General features: G+C 37.8%; 1 protein-coding gene across 3 annotated transcripts in view; it reads right to left on the bottom strand.

Moving 5' to 3' along the window:
• Positions 1 to 18,041, bottom strand: part of RIC1 (RIC1 homolog, RAB6A GEF complex partner 1) — a 133,213-nt gene extending 115,172 nt beyond the window's left edge. For 2 of the 3 annotated variants that reach the window (XM_068552548.1, XM_068552549.1), the window contains exon 1: positions 17,601 to 18,040. In XM_068552548.1, the coding sequence (XP_068408649.1) occupies positions 17,601 to 17,744 (144 nt within the window). In that variant the 5' untranslated portion in view covers positions 17,745 to 18,040. Of the gene's footprint in view, positions 1 to 17,600 lie in introns of all 3 variants that reach the window. The other variant, XM_068552550.1, reaches the window with a different exon arrangement.
• Between the last annotated feature and the right edge of the window lie 9,737 nt (positions 18,042 to 27,778).

The raw sequence follows: 27,778 nt of genomic DNA, 5'->3' as shown, positions 1-27,778 counted from the left end.
GTCACACCCCACCCGCCTAGGTCCCACCCCATCCTAAACCCCTCCCTTGCCTAAGTTCCACCCCCGCCTAAACTCCGCCCCTATAGCCAAGGCATTTTTTTTTCTTTGTCTTCTTTTAGATTGGGGTTCTGTTTTATCTTGTTGGTTCACTGTTGTTGACTCTTTTCTATTCTTATTTTTCCTAATAAATCGTTCATTTTTCTAATTTTATTTTATTCATTATACTTTGTTATTGTTCTTTCCTTTTGGCTTCTCCCACCTCCCATTTTTTTTCCATTCTTTTTCCTGTTGTAGCTTTATTTTACCTTACTGCAGTTGTTTCAATTATAGTTTAATTTTTCCTAATATATTTTTTATCTTTCTAATTTTATTTTTTATTCTTCGATATCGTACTACTCCTTTTTCTTTTCTTTTTTTCTTTTTTTTTTTTTTAACAGCATGGCACAAAGCTTGCAGGACCTTGGTTCCCAGGCCAGAGGTTGGGCCCAAGCTCCTGCGGTGGGAGCTCCAAGTCCAAAACGCTGGACTACCAGAGAACCTCAGACCCCAAGGAATATCAATCGGAGGGAGCCCTCCCAAAGGTACTCATCTCAGCACCAAGGCTCTATCCAACTGCCTGCAAACTCCAGTGCTGGACGTCTCAGGCCAAACAACCAGTAAGACAAGAATACAGTACCACCCATCAAAAAAAAGAAAAATGAAACGACAAAAAAAAAATGTTACAGACGAAAGAGCAAGGTAAAAACCTACAAGACCAAATAAATGAAGATAGGGAAACTACCTGAAAAAGAATTCAGAGTAATGTTAGTAAAGATGATCCAAAATCTCAGAAACAGAATGAAGAAAATACAAAAAACATTTAACAAGGACCTAGAAGAACTAAAGAGCAAACAAACAGTGATGAACAACACAATTACTGAAATTAAAAATACTCTAGAAAGAATCAATAGCAGAATAACTGAGGCAGAAGAAAGGATAAGTAACCTGGAAGATAAAATGGTGGAAATAACTGCTAGGGAGAATAAAAGAAAAAAGAATGAAAAGAATTGAGGAGAGTCTCAGAGACCTCTGGGATATTAAACGCACCAATATTCGAATTATAGGGGTCCCCGAAGAAAAAGAGAAAAAGAAACGGTCTGAGAAAATGTATGAAGAGATTATAGTTGAAAACTTCCCTAACATGGGAAAGGAAATAGTCAATCAAATCCAGGAAGCGCAGAGAATCCCATACAGGATAAACCCAAAGAGAAACAAGCTGAGACATGTATCAAACTATCAAAAATTAAATACAAAGAAAAAATATTAAAAACTGCAAGGGAAAAGCAACAAATAACATACAAGGGAATCCCCAAAAGGTCAAAAGCTGATCTTTCAGCAGAAACTCTGCAAGCTAGAAGGAAATGGAAGAACATATTTACAGTGGTAAAAAGAAAAAACCTACAACCAAGATTACTCTACCCAGCAAGGGTCTCATTCACATTCGACAGAGCAATTAAAACCTTTACAGAGGGCTTCCCTGGTGGTGCAGTGGTTGAGAATCCGCCTGCCAATGCAGGGGACACAGGTTCAAGCCCTGGTCTGGGAAGATCCCACATGCCGCAGAGCAACTAAGCCCGTGTGCCACAACTACTGAACCTGCGCTCTAGAGCCCGCAAGCCACAACTGCTGAAGCCCGTGCGCCTGGCGCCCGTGCTCTGCAACAAGAGAAGCCACCGCAATGAGAAGCCCGGGCAGAGAAACGAAAAGTAGCCCCGCTCACCGCAACTAGAGAAAGCCCGCATGCAGCAACGAGGACACAACACAGCCAAAAATAAATAAATTAATTAATTAAAATAACTTAAGGAAAAAAGAAAAAAACCTTTACAGACAAGCAAAAGCTAAGAGAATTCAGCACCACCAAACCAGCTTTACAACACATGCTAAAGAAACTTCTCTAGGCAGGAAACACAAGAGAACGAAAAGACTTACAATAAAAAACTCAAAACAATGAAGAAAATGGTAATAGGAACATACATATTGATAATTTCCTTAAATGTAAATGGATTAAGTACTCCAACCAAAAGACAAAGACTGACTGAATGGATACAAAAACAAGACCCATATATATGCTGTCTACAGGAGACCCACTTCAGACCTAGGGACACATACAGACTGAAAGTGAGGGGATGGAAAAAGATATTCCATGCAAATGGAAATCAAAAGAAAGCTGGAGTAGCAATTCTCATATCCAACAAAATAGACTTTAAAATAAAGACTATTATAAAACACAAAGAAGGACACTACATAATGATTCAGGGATCAATCCAAGAAGAAGATACAACAATTGTAAATATTTACGCACCCAACACAGGAGCTCCTCAATACATAACGCAAATGCTGACAGCCATAAGAGAGGAAATCAACAGCAACACAATAATAGTAGGGGACTTTAACACCTCACTTTCACCAACGGACAGATCATCCAAAATGAAAATAAATAAGGACACAGAAGCTTTAAATGATACATTAGACCACATGGACTCAATTGATACTTATAGGACATTCCATCCCAAAACAGTATACACGTCTCAAGTACTCATGAGACATTTTCCAGGATAGATCATATCTTGGGTCACAAATCAAGCCTTGGTAAATTTAAGAAAATTGAAATCATATCAAGCATCTTTCCCAACCACAATGCTATGAAGCTAGATATCAATTCCAGGAAAAACAACTATAAAAAATACAAACACATGGAGACTAAACAATACACTACTAAATAACCAAGAGATCACTGAAAAAATCAAAGAGGAAATCAAAAAATACCTAGAAACAAATGACAATGAAAACACGATGACCCAAAACCTATGGGATGCTGCAAAAGCATTTCTAAGAGGGAAGTTTATAGCAATACAATCCTACCTCAAGAAACAAGAAAAATCTCAAATAAACAACCTAATCTTACACCTAAAGCAATTAGAGAAAGAAAAACAAAAAAACCCCAAAGTTAGCACAAAAAAAGAAATCATAAAGATCAGACCAGAAATAAATTAAAAAGAAATGAAGGAAACGACAGCAAAGATCAATAAAACTAAAATCTGGTTCTTTGAGAAGATAAACAAAATTGACAAACCATTAACCAGATTCATCAAGAAAAAATGGGAAAAGACTCAAACCAACAGAATTAGAAATGAAAAAGGAGACGTAACAACTGACACTGTAGAAATACAAAGAATCACGAGAGATTACTACAAGCAACTATATGACAATAAAATGGGCAACCTGGAAAAAATGGACAAATTCTTAGAAAAGCACAACTTCCTGAGACTGAACGAGGAAGAAATAGAAAACATGAACAGACCAATCACAAGCACTGCAATTGAAACTGTGATTTAAAATCTTCCAACAAACAAAAGCCCAGGACCAGACAGCTTCACAGGTGAATTCTATCAAACATTTAGAGAAGAGCTAACACCTATCCTTCTCAAACTCTTCCAAAATATAGCAGAGGGAAGAACACTCCCAAACTCATTCTATGAGGCCACCATCACCCTGATACCAAAACCAGACAAAGATGTCACAAAAAAAGAAAACTACAGGCCGGTATCACTGATGAACATAGATGCAAAAACCCTCAACAAAATACTAGCAAACAAAATCCAACAACACATTAAAAGGATCATACACCATGATCAAGTGGGGTTTATCTCAGGAATGCAAGGATTCTTCAATATACACAAATCAATCAATGTGATACACCTTATTAACGAACTGAAGGATAAAAACCATATGATCATCTCAATAGATGCTGAAAAAGCTTTTGACAAAATTCAAAACCCATTTATGATAAAAACTCTCCACAAAGTAGGCACAGAGGGAACCTATCTCAACATAATAAAGGCCATATATGACAAACCCACAGCCAACATCCTTCTCAATGGTGAAAAACTGAAACCATTTCCTCTAAGATCAGGAACAACACAAGGTTGCCCACTCTCACCACTATTATTCAACATAGTTTTGGAAGTTTAGCCACAGCAATCAGAGAAGAAAAAGAAATAAAAGAAATCCAATAAAATCGGAAAAGAAGTAAAACAGCCACTGTTTGCAGATGACATGATACTATAGAGAATCCTAAAGATGCTACCAGAAAACTGCTAGAGCTAATCAATGAATTTGGTAGAGTAGCAGGATACCAAATTAATGCACAGAAATCTCTTGCATTCCTATACACTAACAATGAAAAATTTGAAAGAGAAATTAAGGAAACACTCCCATATACCACTACAACAGAAAGAATAAAATACTTAAGAATAAAGCTACCTAAGGAAACAAAAAACATGTATGGAGAAAACTATAACACTGATGAAAGACATTAAAGACAATAAAAACAGATGAATAGATACACCATGTTCTTGGATTGGAAGAATCAACATTGTAAAAATGACTATACTAACCAAAGCAATCTACAGATTCAATGCAATCCCTATCAAACTACCAATGGCATTTTTCACAAAACTAGGACAAAATAACAATTTGTATGGAAACACAAAAGACCCCGAACAGCCAAAGCAATCTTGAGAAAGAAAAACGGAGCTGGAGGAATCAGCCTCCTGGACTTCAGACTATACTACAAACCTACAGTAATGAAGACAGTATGGTACTGACACAAAAACACAAGTATAGATCAATGGAACAGGTTAGAAAGCCCAAAGATAAACCCACACACATATGGTCACCTTTGATAAAGGAGGCAAGAGTATACAATGGAGAAAAGACAGCCTCTTCAATAAGTGGTGCTGGGAAAACTGGACAGCTACATGTAAAAGAATGAAATTAGAACTCTTCCCAACACCATACACAAAAGTAACCTCAAAATGGGTTAAAGACCTAAATGTAAGGCCAGACACTCTAAAACTCTTAGAGGAAAACACAGGCAGAACACTCTAAGACATCAATCACAGGAAGATCCTTTTTGACCCACCTCCTAGAGAAATGGAAATAAAAACAAAAATAAACAAATGGGACCTAATGAAACTTAAAAGCTTTTGCCCAGCAAAGGAAACCATAAACAAGACGAAAAGACAACCCTCAGAATGGGAGAGAATATTTGCAAACAAAGCAACTGACAAAGGATGAATCTCCAAAATATACAAGCAGCTCAGCAGCTCAGTGTCAAAAAAACAAACAACCCAATCCAAAAATGGGCAGAAGACCTAAACAGACATTTCTCCAAAGAAGATATACAGATTGCCAACAAACACATGAAAAGATGCTCAACATCACTAATCATTAGAGAAATGCGAATCAAAACTACAATGAGGTATCACCTCACACAGGTCAGAATGGCCATCATCAAAAAATCTACAAACAATAAATGCTCGAGAGGATGTGGAGAAAAGGGAACCCTCTTGCACTGTTGGTGGGAATGGAAATTGATACAGCCACTATGGAGAACAGTATGGAGATTCCTTAAAAAACTAAAAATAGAACTACCATACGACCTAGCAATCCCACTACTGGGCATATACCCTGAGAAAACCATAATTCAAGAAGAGTCATGTACCACAATGTTCATAGCAGCACTATTTACAATAACCAGGACTTGGAAGCAACCTAAGTGTCCATCAACAGATGAATGGATAAAGAAGATGTGGCGCATATATACAATGGAATATTACTCAGCCATAAAAAGAAACGAAATTGAGTTATTTGTAGTGAGGTGGATGGACCTAGAGTCTGTCATACAGAGTGAAGGAAATCAGAAAAAGAAAAACAAATACTGTATGCTAACACATGTATATAGAATCTAAAAAAAAATGGTTCTGATGAACCTAGGTGTAGGACAGGAATAAAGACAAAGACGTGGAGAATGGACTTGAGGACACGGGGAGAGGGAAGGGTAAGCTGGGACGAAGTGAGAGAGTAACACTGACATATATACACTACCAAATGTAAAACAGACAGCTAGTGGGAAGCAGCTGCTTGGAACAGGGAGATCAGCTGGGTGCCTTGCAACCACTTAGAGGAGTGGGATAAGGAGGGTGGGATGGAGATGCAAGAGGGAGGGGATATGAGGATATACATATGCATATAGCTGATTCACTTAATTATACAGCAGAAACACAACATTGTAAAGCAATTATACTCCAATAAAAATGTTTTAAAAAAAAACAAGATACCACTTTGCACATTTCAGGATAGCTATAATCAAAAAACAAACAAAAAAGAGAAAGTGTTGGCACAGATGCGGGAAAATCGAAACCCCTGTATATTGCTGATGGGAATGTAAAATGGTGCAGCTACTGTGAAAAACAGTATGGCAATCAAAAAAAGAAAAAGCAGTTTCTCAAAAAATTAAACACAGAACTACCATATGATCCAGCGATTCCACTTTGGGGTATATACACAAAAGAATCAAAAGTAGGGACGCAAACAGATATTTGCACACTAATGTTCACAGCAGGACTATTCACAGTAAGTGAAAGCAACCCAAAGAGTGGATGCAACCCAAGTGTCCATCAACATATAAATGGATAAACAAACTATAATACACACCTACAATGAAATATTATTCAGCCTTAAGCAAATTTTGGTACATGCTATAACATGGAAGAACCCTGAAGACATTCTAAGTGAATTAAGTCTATCACTTAAGGTCAAATATTGTGTTTCCACACTAGTGAAATTCATAAGGAAAGAAAGTAAAATAGTGGTTGTCAGGGGCTGGGAGGAGGGGGAAATGGGGAGTTACTGTTTACCAGGAAGGGAGTTTCAATACGGGAAGATGAAAAAGGTCCTGAAAATGGATGGTGGTGATGGTTGCACAAATGTGAATGCACTTAACGTCACAGAACTGTATATTTAAAAATTATCAAAACAGTAAATTTTACGTACATTTCATCACTTTAGAAACATAAAAGTAAAAAGAAGGGATGAAAAATTTGCTATATTTTACTGGAATTAATTCAGTATTAACTTGAAGTATACTGTAATAAGATTCATTTTTTAATTGCTAGAGCAACCATTAATAAAATAACTCAAAAAGTATGATTAAGAAATCAAAGCAATTAAAGGAATAACGGGTAAACAAAAAACATGTGAGGTGTAGAAAAGAAATAACAAAATAGCTAACGTAAATCCAACCACATCAGTAATCACATTATATGTGAACGGACTAAACACTCCAATCAAAACGCAGGAATTATCAGACTGAATTTTTGAAACAACAGCAAAAAAGCAAGATCTAAGTATATGATATCTATACAAAACACAGTTGAGACTGAAAGACATAAGCAGTTTGAAAGTAAAAGGGTGGAAAAAGATATGTCACACAAGTGGTAATATTAAGAGAACTGTAGTGGCAATGTTAAGGCAAAACAAAATACACTTCAAGAAAGGGAACATTACTAGAGAGAGGGAATTTCATAATGATAAATCAGTTTATACAAAGGGAAGATAAAACAATTATAAATGTATACAAATCTAACAACACAGCCCAAAAACACATGAAGCAAAAACTGACAGAACTCAAAGACGAAACCGGCAATTCAACAACAGAGTTGGAGCCTTCAATCTTCACTTTCAATAACTGATAGAACTAGACTTAACATTAGCAAGGCTACAGAACACTTAGCAACCATGTCAACCAATTTAACCTAATATTTAGAGAACACTCTGCCAACAGCAGAACACATTCTTTACAAGTGCATACTGAACATTCACTTACACAAACCATATGTTAACCCATAAAACAAGTGTTAATAACCTTAAAAGAATAAAATCACCCAAAATATATATTCCCCAACCACAATGGAATTACACTAGAAATCAGTAACAGAAAGAATTTGGGAAATCCTCAAATATTTAGAAATTAAACCGTAACACTTCTAAATAATCCATGATTCAAAGAAATTGGTTAAATTTTTAAAACTGAACTAAATGAAAACAAAATTGTAACGTATCAAAGTTACAGTGGGGCAGGCGATGAATGCGCAGAACACAGAGAATTTTTAGGCAGGAAAAATACTCTGTATGATATTACGATGGATATGTGTCATCAGACATCTGTCCAACCGCACTGAACACACATACGAAGAGTAAACTCTTAGGTAAACTATGAACTTTGGGTAAGTACGATGTGTCAATGTAGGTTTATCCGTGGTTTAAAAAAAAATGTACCATTCTGACGACTGATGTTGATAATGGGGGAGGCTGTGCATGTGTAAAGGGGGGGGGATATGGGAAATCTATGTACCTTCCTCTCAATTTTACTGTAAACCTGAAACTGCTCAAAAAAAAGAAAAAAGTTATGGAATACAGCTAATACAGTACTTAGAAGAAAACTTAGAGCTTAAAATGCCTATTTTAAAAAAAGAAATGACTCTAATTAATAACCTGTTTTCAACCTAGCAAAATTTACTTTACTTTTAATCTGGTTTATACAAATTAAACCCAAAGCAAGCTGAAAAAAATAATTTTTTAAGAAAATTCAATGCAGAAATCAATAAAAAACAGAAAATTAACAGACTAAGATCAGTAAAACCAAACGCTGGTTCTCTGTAAAGATCTAAAAAATTGATAAAATTTTAACTAAACTGATGTGGGGAGTCCCTTGTGATTCCGTATCAATTTTAGAGTGATTTTCATATTTCTGCAAAAAAACACTGTTGGGATTGCACTGAATCTGTAGACTGCTTTGGGTACTACTGGCATCTTAACAATATTGTCTTCCAACCCGTAAAGATGAGATGTCTTTCCACTTATTTGCATCTTCTTTCTTTCAGCAATGTTTTGTAGTTGTTAGCCTATGTCTTCCGCCTCCTTAGTTAAGTTTAATCCTAAGTATTTTACTTTTTTTCCCAACAACCATTTTTTTAATTAACCGTTTTTAGTTAATTGACAATGCTGTGTTAGCTTCAGGTATACAGAAAAGTGACTCAGTTATATCAGATACACACACACATTTTTTTTCAGATTCTTTTCCATTATAGGTTATTACAAGACATTGAATATAGTTCCCTTTGCTACAGAGTAGATCCTTGTTTTTCATCTATTTTATACATAGTAGTGTGTATATGTTAATCCCAAACTCCCCCCACACCCTGTATTTTATTCTTTTTGATGTTACTGTAAATGGAACTTTTTTCTTAATTTCATTTCTGGATGCTCATTGTTTTTGTATAAAAATGCAACTGAATTTTGTGTCTTGATTTTATGTCCTGTAACTTTGCTGAATTTATTAGTTCTAACTACAAAAAAAACTACTGAAGTAAACAAGCTTTGGCAAGGCTGCAGATTAATATACAAAAATCAATTTTACATCTATATACCAGTAACAATCTGAAAATGAAATTACATTCAAAACAGCATCATAAAAGATAAATAAGATACTTAGAAATAAGTTTAACAAAAGTGAGAGACCTGTACACTGAAAACGAAAAAATACTGCCAACAGAAACTGTTTTTTTAATTTTATATTGGAGTATAGCCAATTAACAAGAGAAACTTTTTACAAACTAAATAAATGGAGAAACACTCATGTTTATGAGTGTCTGATTTAGTGCCATTTCCTGAAAATCCCAGCAAGGTTTTTCTTTCTTCTTTTTTCTTTTTTGGTAGAAATTGACAAGATGATCTTAAAAACTGATATAGAAATGCAAAGGATCTAGAATAGCAAAATAATTTTGAAAACAAAAAGTAGGACTTTCACCACCTTGCCATAAAAGCTATAGTGTGATGTCTGCCTGATGACAGACATATTGATTAACGGAATAGAATAGAAAATACAGAAATAAACCCTTACATTCATGGTCAACTGATTTTTGACAAAGATGCCAATGCAATTCAATAGTGAAAAGAGTCTTTCCAACAAATAATGCTAAAACAACTGGATCTATATGTAAAAAAGAAACTGAACTTAGACCTTTACCTCAAACCATGCATAAAAATCAACTCAAAACATGTGACAGACCTATGTATAAGAGTTCAGATGATAAAACTTACAAAAGAAAATACAGAACATGTCTGTGACCTTGGACCAGCCAAAGGTTCCTTAGATAAAACACAAAAAGCATGATTCATAAAAGAAAGAAATGATAATCCAGACTTCATCAAAACTAAACTTTTGTTCTTCAAAAGGTCACATAAAGAAACCGAAAAGACAAATCTAAGACTGATAAAATATATGCAAGTCATATATCTGATAAAGAATTTTTATCTAGACTATATAAAGAACTTTTACAACTCAATGGGACAAACACTCCAATTTAAAAAAAGGGGGGGCAAAGGATTTGAATAGATATTTCACCAAATAAGGTATACAAATGGCTAATACACACATGAAAAGATGTTAAACATGTTTAGTCATTAGGAATATACAAATTAAAACTACAATGAGATTACCACTACAAACCCACTAAATGGCTATAATAAAGAAGACTGACAGAAGCTTGACAACAAGAAGTGTTAACAGGATGTGGAGAAACAGAAACCTTCATACACTGCTGGTGCGGATGTAAAATGTGACAGCTACTTTGAACATTTTGGCAGTTTCCTAAAAAGCTAAACACAAACTTACCATACGATCTAGCACTTCCATTCTTAGGTATCTCCCCAAGAGAAATGATAATATATAATCTCTCACACAAAAAAGTACACACAGATGTCTACAGTAGCATTATTCATAATGGTCCGAAATTAGAAACAATCGAACTACCCATCAACTGGTGAATGGACTAAAAAAATATATGGTATATCCATATAATGGAATAATATTCAGCAATAAAAAGGAGTACTGCCAAATCCAAAGGGACAAAAAGCCAGCCAATGATTTCCTGGGGCTGGAGTGGGAGCAGAGGTTGACCACAAATGGGCATAATACTTTTGAGGTTGCTATCAATGTTCTAAAACTAGACTGTAATGATGATTGCACAACGCTATTCATTTACTAAAAATCACTGTACACTTAAAATAGATGTATTTTATACACCTCAATAAAGCTGTTTGAAAATTAAACCACAGCAAATTCTACTGTATATTTACAATAATATCCAAAATTTCATATGTAAATTTAGGTATGATTTATGACTGAAATAAGGCAATCACTTGGGGAGACAGGTTTGTGATAGCAACTCAAAGCAAAGCAATTATAATGAACTTAAAAGTAAGATACCTTGATCTCAAACAACTGATGTTTGCTGGTCAATTAAAAAAAAAAAAGAAAATTAAAGCAACTGTCTCACTCTGTGGCAAGTATGAATTCTAGAACATTTTAAAATGCTTAAATTGTAAATTTATTTTTTCTAACCTGATAAACTGCATAATAAATGCTTTATTTAGCAGTAAATGGAATGCTTTAAGGCAATACTTTCTATACTATTTTAGGTAACATATAAACACTGTATTAAATATTTAATCATATGTGAGAAAATAAATTTTTTCAATTCTTCAATCCTTTTGATTTAGGTGAGGAAATCTGCATGAGGGGCTAGTTTACTTCTAAACACCTCTCATGTAATCTGCAAACTGCCGTTTTAAAGAAAAAGGTAAGAGCCTTTGGCAGGAAACTAGATTTTCATAACATTCTCTTCATTGTATTCCCTCATGCAGTAACCCTCTATTCATACAAGTGGTGCTAGTTTTCCATTTGTAATAAAGATATAAATTAATTTATTTTGAAAGAGAACTTCAAATCTAAAAGTTAGATTGGATAGGTACTATAAGGACAGGGCAAAAATCATGAGTGAGGTATGTTAAGAACCTAAATTTAGGAAACGTTGATTCCCATGTTGTAAAGCACACAGTCCACAGTAAACTCAGAATGAATGTTCACAAGTAAAATGGATCACTTCGATAATTCACAAGCACCTGAAGATAAGCAAAATGTCTTTAACGTTCTTATTCTGCTTCTTTTGTGTGTGTGACCTTCTTTTTCCATAGATCACATCAATATAAACACATACTAGGAACCAGGAGTTCAACTAGCTGTAATACTGCATAGTAGTTTAAGTTTTGGCAAACAGCAGATTATCTAATAATTAAAGAAGGACCCTTTATCATGTACCACTTTTTCCCCCAACTTTAATGAGCTATGACTGACATATAACACTGTATAAGTTTAAGATGTACATGTTGATTTGATATACTTATATATTGCAAAATGATTACCACCATAGTCTTAGCTAACACTTGCATCATGTCACATAATTACCATTTCTTTTTTGTAGTGAACACATTGAAAATCTACTCTCATCTAAGCAAGTTTCAAGTATATAATACAGTATTATCAACTATAATCACCATGCATGCTGTACATGAATTTACTCATCTTACAGCTGGAAGTCTATGCTCTTGGACCAACATCTCCCCTTTTCCACCCTCCCCAGCCCCTCGTACCCACCATTCTAGAATGTTTCTATGCATTCAGCTTTTTCAGATTCCATATATGTAAATGATATCATACATGAATTGTCTCTTGACTTATTCCACTTAGCATAATGCCCTCAAGGTCCTGCCATGTCGCCACAAATGGTTTAAGATGTCCTTCTTTCTCATGGCTGAATAATATTCCACTGTGTATATGTACCACATCTCCTTTATCCATTCATCCATTGACAGATACTTAGGTGACTTCCACATCTTGGCTATTGTGAATAACATGTACCACTTTTCTAATACAATTTGGACTGTGTGTAATAAAAAAGTATTTAACTCACCTTCACTTATATAAACCTCTCTAATCAAATTTTTCTGATTTTAAGTTGTAACTTAGTATTACATTTTTTTAAGTTACATGTCAACATTTAAAAATCTTCCAATTATTAAAACTTGAAAAAATTCTGTGCTACGCATAGGACAGATATCCTAAATTCATTAATTTATTTTAAATACGTATTAAGCATGTGCTTTGTGCAAAGCATTATGGATGATACAAAATAAGATCACTTCTAAAATAACACAATGTTGTAACTCAATTACACTTCAATTAAATAAATAAATAAGACCACTTCTGCACTCCAGAAACTTACAATCTAGTTGGATAAATAAAGCACGTGTGCAAACTACAGTACAAACAGTAGTTCATCAAAAAAAAAGAACACTTCTAATTACAGTAAATAAAGAATGACTCACAGAGCAGGATTTCAACAGTAGCTAAAGTTTGAATAATATTCTGATAGACAGAGATGGGGCAAGAGAGCATTCCAAGAGGGGAGTGTCTCTGGTATCAAACTAAGGAGTCTGAACTTCATTCTTTAACCAACAGTGAACCCTAAATGACTTCCAACCAGTGAGTTTATAAGGAAGGCTCTTTGGAGGCATTAATAGAATAGGGTTGAAAAGGTGAGAAACAGGAGAGCTGGAAAAATACAGGTACAATACAAATTAAGTTACCTTCCTAAGGTCACACAGTTAACCATACACCTGATTCTTTGAACATCTATCTCATTGTTTTCCATTATTAGTATACAGCAACAAGAGGATAAGTTTCTATTCAGGGTTACTCAAAGACAATTTATTTCATAAGGCCAGTAATTATTTATCTATTTCAGCTTTTTATTAGTAGTGATAACTCACAAAATTTTCATTTATATTAACACACTAATATCTTTGGATAGAATGTTTTTTCATACAATGTGCCCCTTAATCCCTTTCATATACTGCCTATTTATACTACCTTTTTCACAGGAGGTGTTCATATATTTGAAATAATCAATGACCTGAAAACTGAGGTAAGACTAATTTAGAATTAGAGCATTCTAAGGTATCATTTTGTGGTTCACATTTGTAGACTTTTTGTACTCACAGTTAAGCAGTATATTAAAGGAATAATTCTAGGCTCTCTGATACAATACAAAACACAATTCATCTCACACAACACCCATGTCAATCATAAATCATAATGTGCTTTAAACAGCAGCTTCATCCTCAAAGCTGAAACTAGTCCTTTTATAATACCCTTGGCAGAAATACATCATCAACTGCTCCATCAAGTAAGTCCCACTTCTAGCACCCCAATCTAACATACATACCAAACCTTTTTTGAGTCCCCTTTTTTGGGTTCCAAAATATATGGATGATCCCTGTTTTAAGCTCAAGTAGTTTTCAAAACTCCTAAGTAGAATCACAAAGTAGAGAAAGCAATTTACATCAACATGTTACAATGAAAACAAGTCACATCCTCACACTAAAAATGAAATCAAAAAGCAAAATGAGCATCTACAGAAACTCTTGTTTATTAACACATCTGAAAAACACTATACTACATTTCTCAAACTTGGAGTCAGGAAAGAATTTTGAAGAGATATGATTCTATAACACTGGGATTCCAAATAGCTACTTAGAGTTTATAATAGTAGCTATATGAGGTATTGATACATATAAGCTCATCAGAAGACCCATAAAATGTACACAAGTTATCCTTAGAGATTTTATTTTAATGTTTCCATTGTTTCATGTCTAATCAACATTTTCCAGACAGCAATTCTTTTAGACATTAAACAGCAAAACAAACCAGCTAGGGCTACCCCCGTGGCTCAGTGGTTAAGAATCCGCCTGCCAATGCAGGGGACACGGGTTCGATCCCTGGTCTGGGAAGATCCCACATGCAGCGGAGCAACTAAGCCCGTGCGCCACAACTACTGAGCCTGCGCTCTAGAGCTCGTGAGCCACAACTACTGGGCCCGCATGCTGCAACTACTTAAGCCTGAGTGCCTAGAGCCCGTGCTCTGCAACAAGAGAAGCCACCGCAATGAGAAGCCCGCGCACCACAAGGAAGACTAGCCCCCGCGGGCCGCAACTAGAGAAAGCCCAGGGGCAGCAACAAAGACACAAAATAAATTAATCTTTAAAAAAACAGCTAGACTATCAAATGCGCGATCCTCCCACAAGGATAGTTTTTTCTTTTTAAAAATGCATTCCTCCTAAGTGAGTTTAACTTACTAAGAGAGCCCTAACAAAATTTCAAGTAAGCAAATCGTGTTATATCCTCTCATCTCTTTGAGCATGTTTCTCCCTGTCTCCAAATGCCCTCAAGCTGCTTTTAAGACCTCAAACTCCATAAAACCCTTCTTTGGATCTTCAAAATTCACTTTATTCTGTAAAATTACTTGCATATACAATGTCTCCAAAATCAAAGCTTTCATGTTCTCACGCAAACATTTTAAACCAATTCACTCTAAATTATATAGAAATAACTGATAGCTACTCAATTTAGCTAGAGGTGTTTTCACTTCTAAAAGAAGTCTGTTGACCTAAATTATGTAAGTTAAAATAAATTTAAGTTTAGAAATTTAAAAATCAAAATAAAAACTGGGGTCTGGCACCTGTTCCCCCATTCACCCAGTTAAAGACCTTAAATTCATCTGGTCCAATACTTGATCTTTAAAGTGACAGTGATGCCAGAGATCAAAGTTAACCATTCGTAAACCTACAGTACCATGGAGCCTTCTCTAAGGTATTCCTGCATATCATTTCACATACTTCTGAACCCACAGATTCCGTACAAACTAACTTTTTGTACAGTGGATCTTAATGGTAGTGGCCCCAGCACTTCGGTAGGAAGTAGCTATTGGTGTGCACGGTGGGAATCTGAAGGAAAGGAGTATGAGTAGTTTTACATTCCAGGACTGCCTTTGATTTATTTAGTATCTAAGTCCAAAAGCAAAAAAACCTGATATTCTTAATATTCACAATATCCCTAAGAAAGTCAAGGCACATTTCTGTTTCTTCTACAGAGGAATAGTAGCCTACAGGCTTCTGGTCTATTCCTCCTTCAAATTAAGTTTAGTTCCGTCTAAAATTAAGTTAGGTCTGCCCTTTATAGAGATAAGGAAAGTTAAATTTTAGGCTTTACAAACAATTTGTTAAATTAGAGTGAAATTATGTACTAAATTCAGAAGGCAATTTAAAATTCAAGTTCTGGGCTTCCCTCGTGGCGCAGTGGTTGAGAGTCTGCCTGCTAATGCAGGCGACAGGGGTTCGGGCCCTGAGCTGGGAGGATCCCACATGCCGCGGAGCAGCTGGGCCCGCGAGCCACAACTACTGAGCCTGCGCGTCTGGAGCCTGTGCTCCGCAACGGGAGGGGCCGCGATGGTGAGGGGCCCGTGCACCGCGATGAAGGGTGGCCCCCGCTTGCCGCAACTGGAGAGGGCCCTCGCACAGAGACGAAGACCCAACACAGCCAAAAATAAATAAATAAATTTTAAAAAATAAAAATAAAATTCAAGTTCTAATTATTTTTTTCTTTATATGCTTTAAGTATAATAGTTATATATAACCAAATAAAATATTATTCAATTGGCATACACGATGTAAATGAATTAGTATCTCATTTAAGAACCAAATGATATGCAGTACATACATTCAAAAAATGCAATCAAGCACCAGACAGAAGAGTCACACTGTTGTTTTATAACAGCCTATTTTGTTCTGATATATATTTAAAAATTAAATCAGCTAAAACTTAATGGCAAATAGTCTGACTTAAACACTAACTATGATAGTCATATAAAAGAGATACCAGAAATACCTAAATCTCATCATCACTTTTACCAGGGCTGTGTGTGAGGGTAGTCGAGGGCCTTACAGGCATTCAAATGGTCAGATACACAGATGTGACAGTTTTAACTAATTTAACTAAAGCCAGTATTTCACACAGATCTAACAAAGCTAGGGTCACGACCTATTTCCACTTGGTAAAATTAGCTTTGAAAAGAGAACAACTTTACTCTGACATCGATTAGTACTGCCTTCGGGGGGGCATTTTTATACTGTTTTGTTGCTTTTATAAACAGAACCGTCACGGAAAATAAGGAGTATCCTATCCACCACTTATTTTTGAAGTTATCTACTCAGTAATTAGATACAAGAAATAAAAAAGCAAGATTCACAGAAAGCAAAAACAGAACACCGGTTCAAGCTCTTCCCAAATTTTATTACTTCCAGGTGTGAATACCAGGAGCAGCGCGAACAGATTTGAGCTCTACTTCCGCTCCTACTAACCCCCTACAATTCTCTACAGAAGAGTGCAAGAGCAGCAGAAAAAAGAACTGGCCTGAAAGTGGAAAGATGTTGGGGTGAGGCGAGGAGTTGGATTATCAGAACTTTAGTAAAAAATAACTCTGGCTATAGTTGCTAGAAATAAGTTATCACAGCATGTAAAGTCTGACACTGGGTAAAGCCCAACAGGCTTTCCCTAACTTCAAAACAATGGCCTTTAGGGCAAGGAAGGGCTAGGAACAATACGGCGGCCAGATTCCTAATTGCGGAAAGTTTAAACAAATTTGTTCCTCAGCGAATGGGGGAAGGGAGAGGAGGGAAAGTCTGGGCTCTGCCGAGGGAGCGCGTGGGGTCCGCACTGTGCGCGGCCGTCGGTCCAACGCAGGGAAGCGCTGGGATTTGGGGCAGCAGCGACGACATCCACCCTGGAGCCCTGGCCGGAGGACGTGTTAGGACCCGGGGGTTCGTGCGGCCGAGTAGGTGGAACAAGGACGCCGACGGCGAAGACGAGTGGGTCCGGCGCGAAGGGGCAGGGGTCCCAGACTCTGGGTGGAAGTTGGGGGCGAGACGATGCCGGGACGCCGGGGAGGGAGAGGCGAGAGACGGCGGGCGGCTCTACTTACTCGGCTGTACCAGATGCTGAGGCGGGCCGGGGCCAGCACGGCGAAGAAAGTCCTCTGGGGGTCGGACTGAACGTGAAAAGGCGCCTCGGCCGGGCTCCCCAGAGGGCAGAGCAGCCTCTTGGGCCAGCCGCTCAGGAAATACATGGTCCGCGCGGAGCCGCCGACGCCGCGGCGCCCGGCGGCCCCCGGCCCCGTCCGTCACACTCAGCGGCCCGGGGCCGGACGCCCGTCTCCCACACCGCCACCGGCCGAGTCGGCGGCGGCGGCGGTGGCAGCTCAGGGCATTTGCCCGTTGGCCGGGCCGGGCCGGGCCGACGCGAAGCTAAGCGATGAAGGCACCCCCGCGCAGACGGGGCCCAGTGTGGGGGAGGGAGGGGGAAGGAGAGTCGGGACCGGCAGGGGGCGGGAGGAGCTGGAGAAGCTGGAAAAGCTGGAAAGGCCCGCCCCGGCCCCGCCCCTTCCTCGGGCCGACCTGGCGTCACCACGCCGCGCCGCGTGTGTCTGGCAGGGAGGGCTGCTGCGCGCGCGCGCGTACTGGAGACTTCTCCCCTCCCCCTCCCTCTGCTTTCTGAAACTTCGCCTTGGGCTTCACTTCAACACGCATGCGCCTTTGCCCCGCTCTTGCTCCTCTGTACCTCCCACTTGCAATGTAGAGCGTGTAGTCAGGGCTGGAAGGCGGGACCACCGCCTGAGACTCGGCGACAAGTGGGCCGAGCCAGCGAAACGCAGCTACAAGGCGACTACAAGCTGGAGCCGCCCCTTGCCTGGCCTAGCCAAATTTGACTTCCCTCGCGGATTGGTGCGGCCTCTGGTGGAGGCGGTCCCGGAGCTGCATCGCCGAGCGGGGGTGGGGGTGGGGGTGGGGGTGGGGGGAATTGCAGAGGAGGGCGAGTCACGTGACGCTCCCTGCTCTAGTTCCGGTCCTGCCTTCTGGGCCGTAGTCTCTGTGCTGGGTTGTCGTGTCCCTCGCCCAGTGAGCCTTTCTTGTGTGACAAGGTCTGCAGTGAAACCTGGTGGTGAAGTTCCTGCCCTCATGGAGTTTACACCCTAGAGGGGGCCTTTATTTCAATTCGTAAATAAACCACCGTGAAAGTGCCTGAATCCTGTTCTCTGTCCTTCAGGAATTCTAAATGTAGTGTGTTTTTGAATTCAGTTTGCATTTCTCTGTCCCTTTACCAACCATAATGTTAAACAAGGCGAGGCTTTCTCATTTGCACTCTCAGTAGGGTATAAGATTTAATTTTAGAGCTGGAACAGACTTTAGAGATTCTGTAGTTCAATGTTTAACTTTTTGGACCCAGGGATCACCTTAACAATAAGAGGGTTTTCTTAAGTGTTGACTCTGTGATTACCTCTGAATAGGATGGCAGGAGTGGCGAGGGAATGTGGAGTAGGCGAAAGGGGGGGGGGGGGTCTGGATTAAAAGACTTGCTTCTCATTATCTACTTTTCTGTACAGTCTGAATTTTTCCACGTGTTTCTATTACTTTTTAAATTAAAGGATTTTTAACTTAGCCCAGGTTTTAAAAAAAATGTTAACTTACATGAAAAAGTAGCAAGATAAACAGCAAAAGAGGAAACAAAGTAACTTAATCCGTATCAGATGTAGTATTGTAGCTGGTATTCATAACAAAATATATAACTTTCCATAATCTTCCTAAACATTCAGTGCATTCCCCAGAAGGCGATCAAAGAACCCAGGATTCCTCAAATCAAAGTTGAAATTGTCTCACCGCTCACCAGCCTCTTGTGGTCAGACTGTGTCTGCTTCCTGGTGTTTTTTTTCTGACAAACAGCAAAGCAGCCTGGAACGTAGTAAGAATAGTAAACTCAAAGTATTTGTCAAAGGAAACTTTGGATGAAACCGTGATCCAGCTGAACTGTACCATTACACAAATAAAGAGGCCCAGAGTGGTTTCTTGACTTGCCAATATAAAATTGTAGAAGAATAACAGTGGCATCATACTGTCATCTAACATTCTCAGATTCAGTTATGCACTTGGCAGAAAGAGAGAGGAAATTAAAATAAGTTACAGGGCACCGATTCCACTGGCAAAATTTCCTGAGAGTGTATTCGTCCCAGCTCTCCTTCAGAGGTTCTTTGTTCTCACGTGCTTCCTAAATGTTAGCATTGTAACTGCACTCAAGCACATTTTAAGGTACTTCTAAGTAATTTTCATTGCTCTCAGTTTTAACTTTACTTGCTGGCTTTAGAATCTAATATCCCTGCCACACTCCTTTGTAGCATTTAAGGTTTGCAGAATATTTTCAAATGCATGACTTGATTTCCTTCCACAGTAAATCTTCAAGGTAGGTAATACTGGTGTGATGTTATTCTCACTTCCTTAATGAGGAAACAGGACCAGAGTGGTGGACATGCCTCAAGTCACATGGCCTGAAGAGAACTGGCCTTCCTTCTACAGATCTAGTGATCTTTGGATTGAACTGAACTGTGGTAGCTGCTCCAGGAAGTGAGACCCTGTAGGCCTTTCGCCCTGTGGGGGGAAACGTAAAATATCTGACTCTCCACAATCCCTTACTTAAGAGTTCCCCCGTTGTGATAGAAACCTTATGAACTGGACTTTCCAGCTTTCAAATATCAGTGTAATGTTACTCTAAATACACTAGCAATTCCTGTGCCCTGGATGTTCCTTCTCTTCCTTTCCCTACACCACCACCGTCACTCTCAAGTCAAACTTAATAAACTCTATTCTGAGCTAAGACTAAGGTGTAAGTGAACATCAATAGGTATGTGTTTTCATGTATCAAATTAACGGGTTTTTTTAATTAGAAGAAATGTTGGTACACAGAAACAGAGGTACATTTATAAACGGTTGGTGGAAGTATAATTTGGTGCAATTTTTCTAAAGAGTAGTTGGTATTACATTTAAGAAAGAGAGAGAGATCTTAAAGATATGCACACCTTTGGCCCCAACTATTTCTTTTCCTATGATTATTTTCTAAGAAATAAACACCAATATGTACAGAGTTTAGCTTTAAGAATGTACCCCACAGAGGTGTAGCTAAGACGAAATAATCCAAATGTCCCCCAAAAGACATTAATTATAGTCCTTCCTTACAATGGAATATCTTGCAAAAATAAAAAATTATGTTGGGGAAGAATATTTAATCATATAGAAGTATATTCACCATATATTATGAAGTAATGAAAGCAGAAAAAAGGCAGTATGTAAAATATCCTATGTTCATGAAAAAAAAAAAGTATAAAAATGCCTAGAAAAAAAAAAGGAAGAAAATGCACTAAAATACTGGTATTTACCCCTGACTATGGTGCTTTTTATGTTCTTTTGGGGGCTTTTCTGTATTTTCCAAATTGTCTATAACGAACACATGTTACTTCTGTAATGAAAAACAATTATGTAAAACAAAGTTAAATTGCTCATGACTGATAATGCCCCACTTGCCTGCTTTAAGTGGGGCCTGCAGTGCTGGCAAATCAGGGAGGAATGTAGTAACGTGGAGCTTCAGGCACTGTCCCAAGACTGGTGAGAGGAGGATTAGGAGGAAAAGCACCCTGAGTCATCAGACTGAAAGTAGGCTCTCTGCCCTTCGCACATTCACAGACTTCTTATGACAGTACACAGTTGGACTGGAATTTGATCCTTCGTACACCACTCCCAATATGGGGGGAGCTCTATAATAGCCTATCACAATATTCACCGAAAGTGATACTGCTTTTGTTTTTGACTGTTTAATATGCTTTTTAAAAAAAATATTTATTTATTTATTTATTTTTGGCTGCGTTGGGTCTTAGTTGATGGCACGTGGGATCTTTCCTACGGCGCACAGGCTTCTCTCTAGTTGTGGTGCAAGGGGGTGGGCACCGGGCTCCAAACCGCGTGGGTTCTCTAGTTATGGTGTGCAGGCTCAGTAGTTGCAGCTCTTGGGCTTAGTTGCTCCGCGGCATGTGGGATCTTAGTTCCCTAACCAGGGATCGAACCCACATCTCCTGCATTGGAAGGCAGATTCTTAACCACTGGACCACCAGGGAAGTCCCTAATATGCTTTTAACATTCAACTTTATGACACTTTTGTCATGTGCAACTGATGTATTTGCTTCTGGCATAGATTCTTGATTATTATTCATCCCCTCCTGAAGATTGATAATATCTCAGCTGAAATGATACAATGTCTGGGTTTTGCTTCAAGATAATCTGGGGGTGAGTGGAGAAGGTGGAAATATATATGAACAAGGTTGGCCATGAGTTGATAATCTAGGAAGCTAAATGATGGGAACTTGGGAACTCATCTTGTTATTCCATATGGTTGAAATTTCCATTAAAAAAGTATAAACATTTAAATTTTTAAAAAATCAGGAACTCCATCATGTGTGATTAACCAGTCTACCTTGTCCACAATCCTCACGGTAAATAGTGTTAAATTTTACTTAGAATCATTTAATTAACCATAAAGGCAGAATGGCTTATTATTAATAAGCCTTAATGGATGCAAATGAGACTCCCTAGGCTGGCACTTGAACACAAACTAGAAAATAAAGTGAGGAAGTCTACTGTTCCTAATAAAGCAAAATGGGAAAAGAGTCACTATTCTTTCCCTTCACTTTGATCTTTTTAGAAATTTTTAAAAAAAATCGTTGAAAACAGACCTGCTTCCACTCAAATAGCAAACAATAACAATCGTTCTGTTTGACCACGTCTCATCCAGTGTTCCAGTATAAAATAATGCCAACCTGAATCTTCTGTGTGTATTCTTTATTAAAATAGTAAGAGGAGTTCGAATGAGAAATTGTTTAACCCCATAATGTGAGACAACAGAGTTCACCATAATTCTAATGACACCTCCCTTTCTTCATTCCCCCCTTCCTCCTCCACCTCCTCCTCCTCCTCCACCTCCATCTCCTCCTCCTCCTCCTTCTTTTCCCTCTATATTCAGAGAAATTTCCCTTCATTAATTTGGAGAAAAATTCATATTCATTGCATTATCTTTTTTATTGCCTGTATTTACCAGTAAGCTTAGAGTCATGTTTAGTGCCCAGGTGTAACAAACCATTCTGGTATATAATAGTTTTGTCTTCTGCGCTATTCTCATCCATTAGTCTTAGGTTTCCCACTAGGTTTAATCTGATAACTTTGAGAATTATAAACCCCAAGTGAGTACAATTCTAGAAACTTAACAGTTTACATGAAAAATTTTTATCAAACCAAACCTTAATATTAACTGTATAACTTATGTTTTGTAACAGTTCAAAATGTTATAAAAGGGCAACACTCGTTTTTTTTATTACCTTTTTTAATGGTTTAGCTATTGTGTTGTGGTAAACATATAACATAAAATTTACCATCTTAACTATTTTTAAGTGAACAGTTCAGTAGCCTAAGTATATTCACCCTATTGTGAAACAGATCAACAGAACTTTTTCATTTTGCAAAACTGAAACTCTATATCCATTAAACAATAACTTCTCTCTTCCCCTGCCTCCCAGCCCCTGATAACCACCATTCTACTTCCTGTTTCTGTGAGTTTGACTAGTTTAGTTTCCACCTCATATAAGTGGAATCGTACAATGTTTGTCTTTTTTGTGACTGGCTTATTTCACTTAGCATAATGTCCTCAAGGTTCATCCATGTTGTAGACTGTGATAGTATTTCCTTCCTTTTTAAGGCTGAATAATATCCCATTGTATATATATAACACACTTTGTTTATGCATTCATCCATTGATAGACACTTGGGTTGCTTCCACGTTTTGGCTACTGTGAATAAAGCTGCTGAGAACTTTGGTGTACAAACATCTGTTCAAGTCCCTGCTTTCAATTCCTTTGGATATGTACCCAGAAGTGGGATGATTAGATCATATGGCAGTTCTATTTTTAATTTTTTGAGGAACCTCCAATACAGTTTTTCATAGAAGTTGCACCATTTTGCAATCCCAGCAACAGTGCACAAGGGTTCCAATTTCTCCACATCCTCACCAACACTTGCTATTTTCTGTTTTTTTTTTTTAATAGTAGCCAACTTCATGGATATGAGATGATATCCCACTTTGGGTTTGATTTGAATTTCTCTGATGATTAGTGATGTTGAACAGCTTTTTATATACTTGTTGGACATTTGTATATCATCTTTGAAGAAATGTTATTATTACCTTTGATACAATGTCACATCAGCAGGTCTGCACAGAAAGACAAAGCTCAAGAGCAAATCTTTGAGCTGAAGTTTTGGAGGATGTATTTTAGGTTCTCCATCAAGTTTGAATGTGGTGAATCCTTACATTCAGAGAACTGCAGGATTCTTACAAGTATGACATCTTAGTCAGAATGGACCTTAAATAATATCCAGTCCAATCTCTAGACCTGATAAGAATATAAGTGGATTTCATAGAGTAAGTTTACATATATTTAAAACATAGAAATAATTTATAAAACCACTAAAGAATTAATATAAAACGAACATATCTATGAAATAACACTCAATACACTTGATTGTAACCTGAGAGATACAGAAAAGTGGCTACATATTTAAAAAAAAAAAAAATTAAAGGGACAGCCATCAAAATATTTGCAGTAGTCATCTCTAGAAAATATAATTATGAATGGTTTTTCTTTTCTTTTTCATTCTCGGCACTTTCTGGGTTTTTTCTTTTATAATCAGAAAAAGTAAGTGCTATTTTTTAATATGTTAATTTGTTATTGAGGAGATCAGTTTTCCCAAAGTGTGGTCTACTCATCACCTGCATCAGAATTGTCTGGAGATACATTTAAAATGCAGATATCTGGGGCTTCCCTGGTGGCGCAGTGGTTGAGAATCTGCCTGCCAATGCAGGGGACACAGGTTCGAGCCCTGGTCTGGGAAGATCCCACATGCCGCGGAGCAACTAGGCCCGTGCGCCGCAACTACTGAGTCTGCGCGTCTGGAGCTTGTGCGCCGCGACAGTGAAAGGCCCGCGCACCGCGATGAAGAGTGGCCCCCGCTCGCCGCAACGAGAGAAAGCCCTCGCACAGAAACGAAGACCCAACACAGCCAAAATAAATAAATAAATAAATAAATAAATAGCGTTCCCTTTTTAAAAAAAAACAAAAAACGCAGATATCTACAAACTATCATGTATAAAATAAGCTACAAGGATATATTGTACAACACAGGGAATATAGCTAATATTTTATAATAACTATAAATGGAGTATAACCTTTAAAAATTGTGAATCACTATACTATATACCTGTAACATATAATATTGTATATCAACTATACTTCAATTAAACAAAGAAAAATTAAAAAGAGAATCTGCCACACACACAAAAATAAAATGTAGATTCCTTGGCCAAGTCCCAGGCTTCCTGAATCAGAATTCCAAGATGGTGTGGCCCAAGAATTAGCATTTTAAACAAATACCCTCCTGATTCTCATGCATATTAATAAGGTTGATGAAGAGTTGATTAGGAGTTAAAAAGCTAAAGTGCCTCTTGTTTGTACTCTATATGTGGGCTAGAATCTCTGCACTGAATCTCCAATTCTCCTGTCAGCATGCAAACAAGTCAGAATCCAGGTGCACTGGATTCCTAGGAAGTGTGGGCATGAACCCTCTTCCAGCAAATCTGAATTTTCTTGATTTCCTGATGAAAGAGTTATCCAAAGGGTTTAACAACTCTGCTGTAGAGACCAGATGAGACCAAGTGGTTGAAGTGACCTTAGGTCATTCAATAGCAATCATCATGAGTGAGCTGAGCCCATGCTTATGGACTACCTGGCCCGTGCTCATCATATTTGTTTTGCCCTCCTAGCCCTCTGAGCTACACTTAACTGTTCCTCATCTGTAGAGTGGAAATGATAATACCTATCTTATCAGATTCTTTTTTTTCTTTCATAATGCTGGAAACCGAGAGCTCAGAGTAATCCGTGCCCTTAGCAGTATATTTTGGATTAGACACAAAGAACTTCCTAATGATTAATGCTATTACACGAATAATAATAATAATAGTAATAATAATAACAACAGCTAGTATTTATTCAGCCCTCATTATGTGCTAGATACTGCTCTAAGCACTTAATTTTTATCGTCCTAACAATCATATGAGGTAGCTATTATTATCCTTATTTTACAGGTGAAGAACCTGAGGCTTAGAAAGACTCAAGGTTCATAGAGTTAAGAAGTGGTGGAGTCAAAACTTGAACCCAGAACCCAAACACTTAACAACTTCAATACTGTCTCTTTCTACAAACTTATTTTCTCACTACCTAAATATACATATTGTATGTCAGGCTGACTTATTAACTATTTTTTTTAATTCCTAAGAATATTTTTTATTAATCCTTCATGCAGAAAAATTGCTAAGAAAATGAATGAAATTGGCATTTTCACATTCACCTAGCAAATAACATCATTTGTATCTTAAGCAAAAATGAAAACGGTAATTTATCCAAAAGGTCATGTGAATTCTTAAAAATAAGCAGTAGACAGAAGAGAGGGAAGAAGAAATCACATCACTCAGGTAGGATGTTGAAGGCTATAAGGTGAATCAAGGAATTAGTCTTTTAACAATTGGATAGTAGTTTAACAACATTAACCCACCCACATCATTCAATACATGATTCACCAAAGGAAGACTCTCCCCTTACCCAAGTCACTTCCTAAAAATGCCCATTGGAATGCACTGCAGGCTCTTTCCTCTGAAGGTCCTTAGGATTTGATTGTGTTCCTGCCGTGTGCTGCACAGCCTGTGGCTTCCCAATAGAGAGGAATCTTCGGCAGGACCCTGCGAAAGGGAGCATATTGTTCCAATTTCTCCCCTCAACCTACATTTCCCCAACCCCAGGCAAGCACATTGTTTTCAGAGGTTGTCTCAGAATTCCTCTGCAGTAAAGACAAAAAATTGACAAAGACGGCAACAGCTCTCTCCAGGTTTTTACCTTGACCAGGTGGAAGGAAACACATGGGTTTATATCAGCCAAGTGTGTGGATTAGAAAAGGAACTTGGCCATTGCCTGCATATACTTTGTTATTAAGCCCACATCCTTCCATTATCACAGAACTAAAAAAGTTTACCTGTTAATGTCTGTTAAAAAGTAGAAAGAGTTATCCAGCTCTGTAACCCAGATCTCTGGTGAAAAGTCTGTTTGTCTAAAATGCGGCAAGCTCCAAGACTCAAGGAATGGGGGAAATGGGTGCTGAGATCCTCTAAAGCTTATCCCTAAATATCCTATTATTGCTCATACAGTTCCCTCTTGTGGCTAAAGTAGTCACTAGAAAAAAAACTACTCAAGTTTGTATCATCCTCTCTTACTCTACAAATTTTGTAACAACTATGGGCATTTCTAAGTTTGTTCACCTTGAAAGCACTAATAACAATACCCCCAAGCAAAAGTTCCGAAACAAACTTATTTAGACCATATAACTACCATACAATAAATTTTAAAGATGTCAAAACTCAGTTAATGCAGACATGAAGTTGAGTATATGAAATCAAAGACAGTCAAGGAATTAAAATGTGTGAACACGATAGTTAACACTTTACAATGTCATTAACCTTAACAAAGCAAGAGTTTCCCAAAGCCCATGTTAGTCCCTGAAAACATTAGACACCACTGGAAGTCCAGTTAATCAACAAAGGCCATAGGGTCACAAGTTGGTGAAAGAATTTGTCACTATGAAACACAGTACGTAACATTATTATATTCAGGCCATGGGTAAGCTATAAATCCTCCAAAATTATATATGTACTTTTAATCTTTCATTTACTTATGATTGCTTCCTCAATGTTCTATTGAGAACATGTTTGCATTTATACCTGTTTCACTATTCCACTTATTAATGGATGCATTTCCTGGGTTCTCTTACTTCTTATTAAAACTTTAGACAAATATAAATTTAAAAGGAATGGAGCAAAAGAGACTTCTGAAAAAAGGTCCACCAACAAAGCAGTAAAAGAACCATCTAGTGTGTCAATATTCAATAATCCTTCAAAACCTTTCTCTCCTGTCGCCCAAAGACACTGTCACCTTCAAGAACAGGGAACTATCTATGAGGCTGCTCCCTAAAGAAGCAACCCCGTGCACTCCTTCCAGCAATGCAGCACCTCCTCCACCTGGGTTCTCCTTCTTTTGTAGACCCACCTTTCCTTTACCCTTTGTCTTCGTTTTGTTCCCCCAGAAGCCAACAAGAATACATATGTCAATAGTTTATTTGGGTGTTGGTAACAGGA

The sequence above is a fragment of the Eschrichtius robustus genome, chromosome 10, assembly GCF_028021215.1.
Source record: "Eschrichtius robustus isolate mEscRob2 chromosome 10, mEscRob2.pri, whole genome shotgun sequence".
Taxonomy (NCBI): domain Eukaryota; kingdom Metazoa; phylum Chordata; class Mammalia; order Artiodactyla; family Eschrichtiidae; genus Eschrichtius; species Eschrichtius robustus.
Note: the sequence above shows the minus strand (reverse complement) of the source record. Positions and strands in the feature narration are given on the sequence as shown.